At 43.3% G+C, this 13,729-nt stretch overlaps 1 protein-coding gene across 1 annotated transcript in view; it reads left to right on the forward strand.

Annotated features, from left to right (window-relative positions):
* The window catches only part of LOC106915994 (uncharacterized), a 62,860-nt gene that overhangs the window by 29,376 nt on the left and 19,755 nt on the right, over positions 1-13,729 (forward strand). The window contains exon 10 of the mRNA XM_014983987.2: positions 12,265-12,308. Coding sequence (XP_014839473.2) covers positions 12,265-12,308 — 44 coding nt within the window. The remainder of the gene's footprint in view (positions 1-12,264; positions 12,309-13,729) is intronic.

A 13,729-nucleotide genomic window follows, 5' to 3' on the forward strand; every position in this document is an offset into this window, starting at 1 on the left:
CCAGTATTAGGCTCATAATTATGGCAGAATAATAAGTGCTCTGCCGACCAAAAAAGCATTAGACTGAATGAAATGTGTCGTGAGGTGGGGTTGTTGGTGGTGAGGAGAGACGCTGAGACCCAGGTTATAGTGAAGATGATGAATATATTTAATGAAGCAAACAAACAGTCCAAGGCAGGCAGCACGGCAGGAACAAGCACACAGCTAAATACCGGTAGCAACTGTCAAACGGACCAGACGGAACAAACACAAACCAGGACTTAACAGTTCTACTGGAGTGACGAACTACGACATACAAACGACAAGGACCCGACGAAGAACACAGACAACAGGTGGGTTAAAATACACACGGGGTAATTAAGGGAATGAGACACACCTGGGGAGCAATCAACGGGGAGGACAGGACAGAGACTCACAGGAAACAGGGCTGAACACAGAAAAACTCAAAAATAAACACACAGAAACACGGAACCTAACAGTACCCCCCCCTCAAGGGTGGATACCAGACGCCCACAAAAAACAGTTCAACAAAAAACAACCCAACTGGGTGGGCGGAGGGGCGATGGCCGGAGGGCAAGTGTCCAGAAAACAACAAAGAAAAACAACCCAACTGGTGGGCGGAGGGGCGGATCCGGCGGGCGTCGCCGGCGCAGGAAGCGGAGACGTGGAGCCGGGTCCGGCGGTCGTTCCCGCCACCGCAGCAGGAGGCCCTCGGGCCCGTGGGGCCGGCTGGAGGCCCTTGAAGGCCGGCAGAGGGGCCAGCCGGCAGGAGGCTCGGGCGGAGCAGGCTCTGGAAACTCGGGCGGAGCAGGCTCTGGAAACTCGGGCGGAGCAGGCTCTGGAAACTCGGGGGGAGCAGGCTCTGGAAACTCGGGGGGAGCAGGCTCTGGAGACTCGGGGGGAGCAGGCTCTGGAGACTCGGGGGGAGCAGGCTCTGGAGACTCGGGGGGAGCAGACTCTGGAGACTCGGGGGGAGCAGACTCTGGAGACTCGGGGGGAGCAGACTCTGGAGACTCGGGGGGAGCAGACTCTGGAGACTCGGGGGGAGCAGACTCTGGAGACTCGGGGGGAGCAGACTCTGGAGACTCGGGGGGAGCAGACTCTGGAGACTCGGGGGGAGCAGACTCTGGAGACTCGGGGAGCTCGGGCGGCTGCGCTCCGGCAGCAGGCTCGGGGAGCTCGGGCGGCTGCGCTCCGGCAGCAGGCTCGGGGAGCTCGGGCGGCTGCGCTCCGGCAGCAGACTCGGGGAGCTCGGGCGGCTGCGCTCCGGCAGCAGGCTCGGGGAGCTCGGGCGGCTGCGCTCCGGCAGCAGGCTCGGGGAGCTCGGGCGGCTGCGCTCCGGCAGCGGGCTCGAGGAACTCGGGCGGCTGCGCTCCGGCAGCGGGCTCGAGGAACTCGGGAAGCTCGGGCGGCTGCTCGTCAGCAGCGAGCTCGAGGAACTCGGGAAGCTCGGGCGGCTGCTCGTCAGCAGCGAGCTCGAGGAACTCGGGAAGCTCGGGCGGCTGCTCGTCAGCAGCGAGCTCGAGGAACTCGGGAAGCTCGGGCGGCTGCTCGTCAGCAGCGGGCTCGGGGAACTCAGGAACTGGAGGCTGCTCGTCAGCAGCGGGCTCGGGAAACTCAGGAACAGACGGCTGCTCGTCAGCAGCGGGCTCGGGGAGCCCGGGGGAAGGCCATGCCACTAACCGTGCCGCCTGTCGTCCCGGGGCTAGTCTGGCCGCCTGAAACCCCATCACCATGGGAACTGGTGACGGGCGGACGGAGGCGGCTGGAGACGGGCGGACGGAGGCGGCTGGAGACGGGCGGACGGAGGCGGCTGGAGACGGGCGGACGGGCTTGGGAGGTAGAGGGGCGCCCGCCATGACGGCCAGAGTTGTCTGGCGTTCCCACTCTGCCTCCAACAGGAGCTTCTCCAGTCCCAGATGCGGCAGTCGTGGGACCCAATACTCCAGCTCGAAAACTAACCGGGAGACCAAACCCAGCCGACGAAAAGCAGAGTTCGGCTCGGCCATAGCCTTCCCAAACTCCTTCAATGTCTCTTGGAGGGAAGCGACATCTCTATTACTGGACGGGTCCATAGTATAGCGATCCTCACCGGTTGTGGTCGGGTCCTTCTGTCGTGAGGTGGGGTTGTTGGTGGTGAGGAGAGACGCTGAGACCCAGGTTATAGTGAAGATGATGAATATATTTAATGAAGCAAACAAACAGTCCAAGGCAGGCAGCACGGCAGGAACAAGCACACAGCTAAATACCGGTAGCAACTGTCAAACGGACCAGACGGAACAAACACAAACCAGGACTTAACAGTTCTACTGGAGTGACGAACTACGACATACAAACGACAAGGACCCGACGAAGAACACAGACAACAGGTGGGTTAAAATACACACGGGGTAATTAAGGGAATGAGACACACCTGGGGAGCAATCAACGGGGAGGACAGGACAGAGACTCACAGGAAACAGGGCTGAACACAGAAAAACTCAAAAATAAACACACAGAAACACGGAACCTAACAAAATGCTTAAAGCTGATTTAGATATTTTACCAGTTAACCCTGATGATACAGTTTTAATGCTAAATCCTTAAATCGTAAAGTTAATGTATTTAAATGCTGATACAATGAGTGTGGTACATTTCCAGAATCTGTTAAATGTACTTTACATTTTCTTCCAAATTTAGCTGTGGTTGTGAGCAGTCAATTTTAACTGATGTGAGTGTGAACTATTCTACTATTACTGTAAATTCTCATGTGGAGTTAATATAACAGCAATGTCAACTTTTTAAATCCAATATTAGCATTTAAAATAAGATTAGAACTGGTTCTCTGTGGCTGAGCCATGGAAGCGATTTGGTGGAAATTAGCTGTTAGCGTAAATCTCAGTTACTGTTAACATTAGCCTATGTAGGTTTTTTTTTTTTTTTTAATTATGAACAGTTTTTTAATTTTATTCTATTAGACACTCCACCCTGAAGGGACCCAATTCCGATTTTTTTTCTCTTTTCTTTTTTTTTTTTTTTTACGTAATGCGACCTGTATCCGATCTTTTCATGGCAGTGTGAACAGCACAGGTCGGATTCTTTTTCGAATGTGACCCATATCCGACACGTATCCGATTCAAATGCGACCTAAAGGTCAGGTCGCATTCATCCGAACTGAACGTCACTGTCATTCGACAAATGTCACTATTCTGCGTCCTGATACGCGCAAGCAAGAATAAAAACAACAACCATGACGGACTACAATGAGGATTAAGTTGTTAAAGTGCTGGCTCCGGCACTTTCAGGTCGTTTGCCCGTTCAGACTGGAGAACGCATCGCATATGTTGGGAAGTGTGAACAGCCACAGCACAAAAAAAAAAAAAAAAAAATCCGATTTAACAAAAAATCAGAATTGGGTCACTTCAGACTGCAGTGTGAACGCAGCCTATTTCATCTTAAGTTGTGTTTAAGAAACGTTGCTCAGCATGAGTTTTGAGTCAGTGTGACCATGTTTGAATTATTTTAAAGGATTTAACTGTACTTAAAGTCTAAGTCATAGCATAGCATGACTTAGAGATTAGCTTAAGCTTAACCCTTATTTGACTCAAAGCTTTTAACATGACTCTATTGAACTGTTGGCTTGATACTAACCTTTAGCTTAACATGAGTAGCTTTTAGTGTAACTGTGAATAGCCTCAAGCTTGAACCCTGAACACTGTAACACTTAGTATAATTTTTGTGTAATGTTTAGTTTAAGCAGCAAATAGTTTTCGATTGATATTGAGTAGCTGTTAGCATCCTTGAGATTTTTTCTTTTTAATTATACATTTTTAAAATTTACTTTGGTTAGCTTGGCATTACGCAGAGTAGTCGTCATCTTCCCTCTCAGTAAATTGAGTTTTAGAGACTATTAGATTGACTTTCACCAAGACTTTGAATCTTGCTATAGGTGGCATTTAGCTAGACGTTAAAGTTTTGCTTGAGTCTGAGTAGCTGTATAACTTTGTGAAGCATTTAGTAATGCTTAGCTTAAATAGTGGATAGCCTGACAATGAGTTGTGAGTATAGGTGTTAGTCGGTTTGAGTTATTTTAGATTATAGAAATCTGTTTTTTTGTTAGCAGGATACAGTTTACCGTATCCTGCTACGGTAAACTGTAGTATCCTGCTACAGTGACAAACAGCTTGATAACAAGCAATAAGCAGCGATTAGTATTCTTTAAAGTGAAAATTTGCTCTGGTTTTGTTTGAGACTTTTAAAAATGTAATGCTACCTTTTGCTTATTAGTAAAAATTGTGAAACAGTTCCTTAAAAAGTTTAAATTACTGTCTAATCCAATCAGAAATAAAAAAAATCAAGTATTTTAGCTGTTAAGATTAAGCAGGATTTAAGTTAAAAATGATTTTCCAAATAGTGTTTTTATTTGTTTTGTCTCTCTCCACCTCATAAGCGCAGCCACATATTAATTTCCTTAAAAAGTATAATTTAAAAAAGCTTCTGTAAGGAGTCTGTATGAGAGGCAGTGATTCGCTGGTGGAGACTGAGAGCAGGAAGGAGGAAAGGAGAGGGAGGTGCGCATTGATGAAGCCAAAGGGAGGGAGGCAGAGAGAAAGAGAGCACTCTCCCTATCAGCTTCTTTTTTCTCTCTGCGACTCAGGCAACCAGCTCTCCTTCCCTCTCATCCTCCTCCTCATATTTTCCTCCTCCTCCGTCTCCTTAACAGCAGTAGTGCCAAGGAAACAAGGGGGAAAAAAGACAAACTGGTTTAAAAGGGATTTTTTGTTTTAATTACAAACAACAAAGACGAGAAAAGGGATGAGAGATATCGGCGCTTTTTCCTTCAGACACCTCCACCGAACGTGTGATGAGATGAAATGGGAACGAAGAGGATGAAAGGATGTCAGTGGACCTGTACTCGTGGATAGAGAGCAGGAGGAAGAAGTGAGGCAGATAATCCGAGAGTCGGATCCGTGGAACTGGGGGGGATCCATTTTACGGTGGGAGCAACAGGAAGGATTGCTTCTACCGTTCAGCTTTAAGGACAATTTATTTTCCTACATTTATTCTGTTTGTATCCATGGGCTTGTGACGAAATCCTGTGCACTCTTTGGAATCCCGGCTCTGAAGTCCGAGGGCGACCGTCCGTCCCTCCCACCCCCTCTGTGACCCCCTTTCTCAGTCTCTTTTACATTTAAACGAGCACAAAAAGCTCAGTAGCACCGCCTTGTGTGTTTTTTAGCTTCTCATTTCCGCATTTCACACCCATCTGTTTCATGCTGGCTGTCCGTTCACACCTCTGCCATCTGTGAGAGTGCTAGCTTCGTTTCTCTTTGGGAGTGCATGCAGCGTGTTTGTCCTGTTTCCTGTGGAGACGACGCGAAGACGGGCTTTTATCCAGCCACTTTGATTTTATTCCCCGTTTTTGCTTCAGTAAACAAGGGAAAAGTTGTGACTGGCTCTCAGCTGCGAGAAGCCAGGTCTCGCCCACTCAGAGGATGTTTAATACATGGGTGTCTCATCCATAATTCAGCATCAGGTGTGCACCCCCTGCGTTGCCTTCCAAGTGCAGACATCCAGAGATGACACTCTTGTGGTTTGATCCCTGCTGATAGCGAGGTCTGTTCAGCAGCAGCAGCTCGGTGATGCGTTGCATCCCTCTGAAGCCTCCGCCGTCGTCTGTGATCATCTCCACTCGCATCTTTTACACTTTCTTAAAGCTTTCTGTGGGACAAACACAAGCTGAATCACAAGAGTTTGCTCCCAGCCTCCAGTGATCTGTGGACACTCTTTGGTGCGTAATCTGTGATCATGATTGGTGTTAACAGCCTGCACTCGGCAGGGCGCCTACGCTCACGCTCCCTTTGCACCGTGCGCTACGGAAGGGACTTCCGGATGATGGACCCGTTTCGCTATCCCAGAACGCCACGCTCACGCTCCCTCAAACCTCTCGTGTTTCCAGACCTGCTGGGCAAAGCTCAGGACGGGCAGAACCACCCACAGGCCAGGAAGAGGAGAAAGGTACTGAAAAACTGTCCCGACTGTAAAGCTGTGGTGCGTTCAGGGGCGTCTCAGTGAAGTTGAACGTTCAGTCATTTCATCCGACAAAAGTTACCTTTGATATTATACATTCAGGAAATGGAGAGATGTGTTTCAAAGATTAACTTTTGTTTATTTGAACAAATCTGACTTGCAGCTGAAGAAAGCCCAAAGTTCAATTTATCAAAAGTTTGGTGTTTTTAAATGACACCTATTAAAAAAAGATTTTTTATAAATTGAGAAATGTTATGTTATCGTTGCTGCAATCATGGAGGATTCTGCTGATTTGATCTTTGAAGGGTGAGCAACAGGCGTTTTTGTTTTTGTTTTTTTTGCTGAAAATCCTTTATTTTCACTGAGTGTTGAATGAAAGCAAACTACTGGAAAATTGAGTGGAAAGAAAAATGTTCTCAGTGCTTCCTGGGCTATCTTCAGCTGGTCCATTCCTTGCATCCAGCTGCTCCTGAACCAGTCAAATATCAAATGTGACTTACCTGAAAGAGAAAAATAAACTCAGTGACTCAAAGCGGAAACTTTACATGTAATCACAGATAACTTGGATACTATGCCTCTGCTATTCCTTAAGACTCTGGAATTGCTCCCACACTTCTTCCTTCTACTAAACTTTCCATTGTTAACAAGCAGGTTCTTTAGCTATGGGCTTTGTGACTTAATTTTTTTTGGAAAGTGTCTGCTGAACATCAGTCAGTCAGCAGTCTTCTACATGATTGTGTTGTCCGTAAAGAAAAAACCTTCTGTTTTGAGCAACTTTTTAAATTGATCTCTTGTTCTATTTAAAGTTTCTGACGAATCCGGTTTTAGAATCTCATTAATTGAAAGCCATAGTTATTTAGAATGACCATAAATAGACATAGAAAATATGTGACTCTGTGTGAAATTGATCTACAAAAGAGTTTTTGAGGTGAATTACTGAAACTTTCTGGCAATAGTCAGATTTATTAGGATGTACCTCTTGATGGAGTTGATGCAGGAAGCAGGGAAGGTGAATCGGATCCTTTCTGGTCTCAGACTCGCAAAACCAGTGGAGTTTTACTGGTTTATTTTTCACCTTTATTTCCTGAACTTTTCTCTGCGTCGTCCCTGAAACCTCGGGTCTTACAGTGACAGCGGGTTGTGTTTTTCCTTTGCTTGTTGCATAAGTAAAGTTATTCAGGGGGAATAATTGAACAGACACAGTAAGCTGCTTCTGTGTATGTATTGTTGAAATTAAAGATATTCTGACATGGATGAAAATGCTGTAGATTAGGCATCATAAACAAGACAGAAACTGAGAAGGAAGTGTTTCTGCACCATGAACATGTTCAACCTCAGGGAGACGTCTTTATGAAATAAACCCCAGTAATGTCATTATGGAAACCTTTCCTCCCAACAACACTGTGAAATGAAAATTAAACTGAATTTTTATTTGTAATTTTAATTGTCCAACTCAACCCTCAAAACCACGAGGCTTAATTAGAAATGAAATTGCATTCTCATAAGATAACCACATTGAGAAAGTTCTGTGGAGATGCAAATTTGCCACAATTTAATAGACATGATGAAAAGATTATTATAAAAAAATTGGATAAATATTCATAGAAGCATATTAAAATGGTCACGAATACAAAATGCATATATAAGAACGATATGTCACTGTTAATTATTTATCTCCTGTAAATCATGAATATATTTTATCTTAGATGTTAGGAATAATGCTATTTCATTCAATCTAATTGGTCTGAAGTAGTTTTCCTGTTGACCAGCCAGATGTAAGGGTCTATTTAACGACTTTCTTGAAATGAATACAGGAACAATTGTATTTTATTTTGAAATAGAATGACTCAGATGTCAAATTAATAAAGCTCACACTTTGTTACTCAATTATTTAATCGGTATTGAATAAATAATTTGGTATTTATAAATAATTATGGATACATTTATTTATTAATCCGTGTAATTCCACTTTTTTTCCTTTACTTCCACAATGAAATCCGGGAGATTTTTTTGTTGGGAAATTGATCGATAGCGATTCTTTAACAGATCTCAGTCACAAAGCCAAAGATGCATTTTTATGAGCTGCACCTGCAGACCAGTGATTTTGTTTGCAATGCATTCATACTATAATACTGCATAATATTTGATATAATACCACCACCTGGCTTCATGCAGGCTCCATCTAGTTCTAGTAATGGTGTCTAATGTGTCTGTAAGGAATCGTTTGTTTCTGATAGTCTGATGATCTTTGACGGACTGACGGTCCCAGAAGTACCTGATCACGCCGTTTCTTCCCTCCGGTTGTTATAAACTTCCTTTAATCCACTTTTTCAGTCCTTCATAGTTATAAAATTGTCACTTTTGTTCACTTGAGATCTGAAAGGTAAGGCAGTAGAGGTTATTCTTATTATAGATATATACTTATGTATCAGTGTAATTTAAACTGTCATAAGACATTCATAGGTCATTCAGGACAAAGCTGAGTTAACATTTACCAAAAAAGAGCAAATTTTCATGATGGCAAATTCCTAAATTAAACCTAAGCCTGTCACAATAATCAGTAAATCAATTAATTGCATGATAAATTAAAACAAGCTCAATCATTTCCAATTTCATGATTTATTGTTTCTCTCTTTCTACCAAAAACTGGATGATAAAAGTCTTCAGACTGGAGTTTTGGTCTCACCTAAACCTTTTTTTGAAGGATAATTTTGCTTCCAGAGACTTCATAATTAATTTTACTCGATATTTCTGTTGTTTTGTTGATTTATTTTGGATATTTAAAAGGTCTTCCGGTTCCAGTTTTAAATGTTCATTAGAATTTAAAGTTTATTGATATGAGGGAATATGTTCTTGCATTATGATGCCATTATTATCATTATTGGCAGATTGTCTCAAAACAACAATATTATCGTTTATTGCAATAACCTCTGGGACAATTAATCGTCCAGAAACATTAGTTATTGTGACAGGCCTAATTAAACCAAAGCACAGAATATCGCAACATTGTGTCTGTAAGTATCGATAAGATTTGATTTACCACATGGGTAGTGTTGACCTATTCTAAATGGCTAAATCTATGTTTGTACATCTACAAGTCTTTCCGTACAGCCCAGATTTAGCCATGCATAAGTCAATGTGACATCAATGGGTACGTTGGATTGTACTCAGCTTCTTTGTCACTGTTGCTCAGTGGTCAGTGAACATGAACGACCTCAATCGGATCTTAAAGGCTGCTGTGTTCCTGCCTCAGTGCATCTGTTAATGTCCCGTTTAATTATTCAGGAGTGTTTTAAGCAAAGCAATAGAAAACCTGTGGAGCACCGGTCCTTGATGACTGGAGTTATGATCTGTAGATTAACAACAGTAACAATTTCTTAAAGTCAGAAATGATCTACTTTTATTTTTGGTCTTAGTTTTATCGGAGTGTTGACACATTGACTGATGAATCAATATTTGTTAATTGTTAACCTTTTATCAGTGTAGCTGTTATTGTACTGTTTCCTACCTACGTGGTATTGTCATCTAAATGCAATACCACGCATTGATCTTGACATTAGAAACTTAACGACATGCTGTGGGACTTAAAATCCTGGCAGGTCTTGTTGTTTGTTATGGTTTGTTGTGCATTGGAACACACAGGTGTATTACTTTGACATTTTATTACCTTGTTTCATTTTTTCTACATTGAAGGATTAACTTACTATCTGCAAATAAAAGCTAAATGCTATCTGAGCGCCCCCAAAGGGGTAACAATGTTGGTTGGAGCCACTTCAGCATTCAGAATGCTGAGGTGAGTCTTGTCAATCCAGACAGTATCTGAATGGCATTATTAAGAGATTGCTTTGGTGAAGCAAACCAATGTCGGCACGATGATGGTGTTGGTAGCGTCTGTTGCTTTGCAGGAAGAAGGATGTTCTGGATGTTGAGTGTCCATGCTGGTTTTCTGCCCCATGTGTTTTATTGCCCTGTGATGGACAGGCAATCTGCTCATGTTTTACCCCGCCTTTCACACAATGACTGCTGGAAATAGGCGCCAGCACCCCAATGACCTTGCAAGGACAAGTGGCTGTAGATGGTGGCTGGGATTTTTGTAAACCCAGCTCACTTGAAACAGGAAGAGTTCAGTTTGATTTTATTGTCAGACATTGAGAAAACATGTTTGTTGTTTTTTTGTACCTGTATTCTCCTATTCCAACAAAACGCATGGCAGAGACACAACATTGTAATAACTCTAACTAAAATAATCTTCAGAAACTGCTTCTCTGCAGAAGCTAACCCCAGGCAAAGAGATGCACCTACACTCCTCCACAGCCAAACTATCTTTATTAAAGTAATATTAAAATCGGAAACACATCTGATCTTTTAAAGTTTATAAGTTTCCAGAGCTGTGCATAACAAGCGCTAGTATTTTACTGGTTTACCATCAACAAGACTTGATGTTGGGAGGAGTTTAGTTTAGTTTTCTGGAATCCTGGGAATCTCTTCCCTGATTCTGCGAAGCAGGACGCAGAGCTGTGATTTCACAGCGAAGAGGATGAAACGGAGCTGAGTCTGTAATGAGCTACCCTGGGTGAGCATTAATATTCATCATTCTCTGGATCGGTCTCTGATTAGGCCCAGTTTCAAAGCAAAATGCTTGGAGTCAAACCCTGCAATGAATCGTGTTTCATTTGACTAAAAGTCACTATAGGGTAAAATTATTCTCAAAAGGCTAACGGCACCGAGAACCAGCAGCGGCTCCTAAACCCGACATGGTTGCTTTAATTTCTCTCTCGGTGTGGAGTCAGGAAGAGTGTCAAAGCTAAAGGCTGAACCAGGAGGCGATGAGCAGCTCCTAAGTGTCTTTTACATCACTTCAGCTGTCACATCCGTCCATCAGCTGCGTCCATCGGCCTCGATCGCTGCGCCCCTGACGGTTCCCCGCTGTCCTGTGTCCCCTCATCCCTCTGCTGGAGATGGGCTGTGAAAATGGATTTGTTATATTACATTTAGCTGACACGGACCAATGTCAGTGTGAGCTGTCTAAATGTCTCACCTGTCCCTGCAGATCTAGAGGAAGCTGAGGCTGAGATTCCTGCAGCAGCATTAAACCCTCCCTCATCCCCTGAGCTCCTTGTTGGTTTACTCTATTTGTTGTTGATGCTAATGAAAGGAAAGGAGCGGCTTCCTTAGAGAGGGGAAATGATCATTAGGAAAACGAAAACTTTCATACAGGATTTTCAGAAAAACTGAAGCAGAACGCAGACTCAGAGGTTGCTTGTGACTTTTCCAGACCGTGTTTTATTGTTTTGAAACTGACTTGGAAGATGTAATTGTGTTGCCTTTCAAGACTGTTCATGACCCATAAGCTTTTTTGTACTTTATTTGCATTTTTTATGGCTTTCTTCTTGCTAGATTTGTAGAGCAGAGCTGTGATTCTCTGCTGCTCGTCCAAAGGCTGCTTCTCTGATGGATCAGATGTTACTCCATCAGACGTTTGAGGTTCATGATGTGGTTTTACAATGTTTTCTGTCAGTCAAAATGTGCTTTCCATAATTTCAATTAAGGAAATTATGGAACATTTCCTTCATTTGTCTTAGTGATGGGATGCTGAGGTTATTTGCTTAGTTACATGCTAAGACAACATTAGCTCATTCTTTCAGTGTTTCTTTTAGGCATCTTATGTCCGAATGTGTCGTAACTCGGAATTATGGTTCTAAATAACCAAGAATATCCAAAAATGATCAAGTACTCCACTGAAATTTGGCTAAAAATCAGCCAACTTCCAAAGGAAGATTTAGAAAAACCTTCAACCTGAAGGACTGTTGAACGATTGCTTAGAAGGAAAATATTAGGAAATTAGAAAATAAGATTTAAATTGAATTCTACCTGGTCAACCTGGTGATCTAACCCGAGAAATGCCACACTTAGAACTTGCTCCATTAGACTCAGATCTGTGGAAGTTGATGCAGATCTAAATTATTTATATCTGACTGGTCCAAGACGTGCTCCATGTTTAACAGGTTTAGTGATGCTGCGGCTCATTAGGTGATCGATGGGTCGATCAGCAAACCAAAACGAGTTTGACTCTGGAAAACGGGGCGTTCGCTGAGCAGCATAAAAACAGGTCTTGGACTGAAGCATCATGCTTTGTGACGTGTCTTTCTCAGAAAGCCACAATAAACCTGCACAAATGTTCCCTGCAACACCTGATCAAATCTGGGCTCTGCTCATATCTGAAAATGTGATTTCTGTTTTCTTTTTCCCCCGCAGGCGCTCTACAACTCAATCAAGAACCAGAAGCTGCAGTGGACGCTGTGAGTAATTTCCACTGATTGATGTAAATCGTCATCAGCGTTGCACAGGCGCACCTCAATACAATGCAACATCAGTCAAAGTTGGCTTATTTCAGAAATTCAATTTAAACATGAAATTGATTTTTTTATTTAATTTTGACATTTACGGCTGACAGTTAATAAAAACCTATCACTTAGTTTCTAGAATAGGAGAATGTTATTGAGCAGGAATAAAGAAGGATTTTAATGCAGAAATGCTTTGACCTTTTTAACAGGTTATTGCTGTAGCTAAGCACACTTATAGAAAGTTAACTGGAAGGAAAAAGTATGATTGAAAAAGATGCACAGCAGCTACAGTTATAAGAGCCACTGCACCACAGATTTATCCCGACGTTTGCATTTCATTAGGAAATATAGGTTCAAAGTTCAATCTGAAGTTTCCACCCTCTGCAGTAGTTTGGGGTGACATGTCACCTACTGGTGCTGGTCCTCTGTTTTATTTCCAGCCTAAAGTCAGTTTTGTTCAGCTTATCGATTCTATTGGCTTTGTTTTCCAGCAGGAGTCCTGCTTTAATTACAGGCAAACTTTCCAATCAATGACCGATACTGTAGCCATGCGTTCTCTAAGTTACTGTAAATCAGAGGTCTTCAACTCCAGCGCTGTAGAGCTGACACTTTGGCATGAATGCCTGCTCCAACACAGCTGAATCACTCAGATGGTTGAGTCAAGTGAAGAGCTGGGTCTGACTGGCAGCCTGCAGAGAAGAAACTCACGGTTACAACAAAACGATCCCCAACCAGACGGATGTAGGTCTACAAATATTATTCTTTATTTTTAATTACTGAATAGTTTAATGTTGGGTTTTCATTATTTTGAAGACATAACCACTAAAATCAACAGAAATGAACATTACAAATATATCACTTAGTGTGCAATGAATATATTAACAATGTGAAACTCTGTTCTTGAATCGAGTTACAGAAATAGTTTTGATGGTGTTGTAATTTATTGCAGTGTGCCTGTATTCTCCTCGCATTGCTTGTGTTGTATCTAGTTTCCTTGTGTTTCACCACACACACGCGCACACACACACACACGCGCGCACACTGACTCTTAGGGGAAACAATGGGGGGTATTGAATAACTTGTTTGCATCTAATAGTGACGTGTTTGTTGCCTGACATGTGAAGGATACATCAGTGTGTGGATTGTTGCTATTCTGGAGCTCGGCTCCACAGATCAGAGCACCTTGGAGATGCCAATTAAGTCACTAGCTTTCCAAGCTTTGTTGCCATAGTTACGGCTCCATGGCTACGACTCCATAGCTACCGCATCGCTCTTTCCTCCCTGTGTTCTCGCACTCAGCAACAGATCAATGGGCTGCTTGACAAACGCACGCGGCGAGCGAGCGTGAGCGTGTGCGTGTGTGTGCGCCTTTGAAA

Source organism: Poecilia mexicana, unplaced genomic scaffold, assembly GCF_051168715.1.
Source record: "Poecilia mexicana isolate PSO_F unplaced genomic scaffold, ASM5116871v1 scaffold_19, whole genome shotgun sequence".
Taxonomy (NCBI): domain Eukaryota; kingdom Metazoa; phylum Chordata; class Actinopteri; order Cyprinodontiformes; family Poeciliidae; genus Poecilia; species Poecilia mexicana.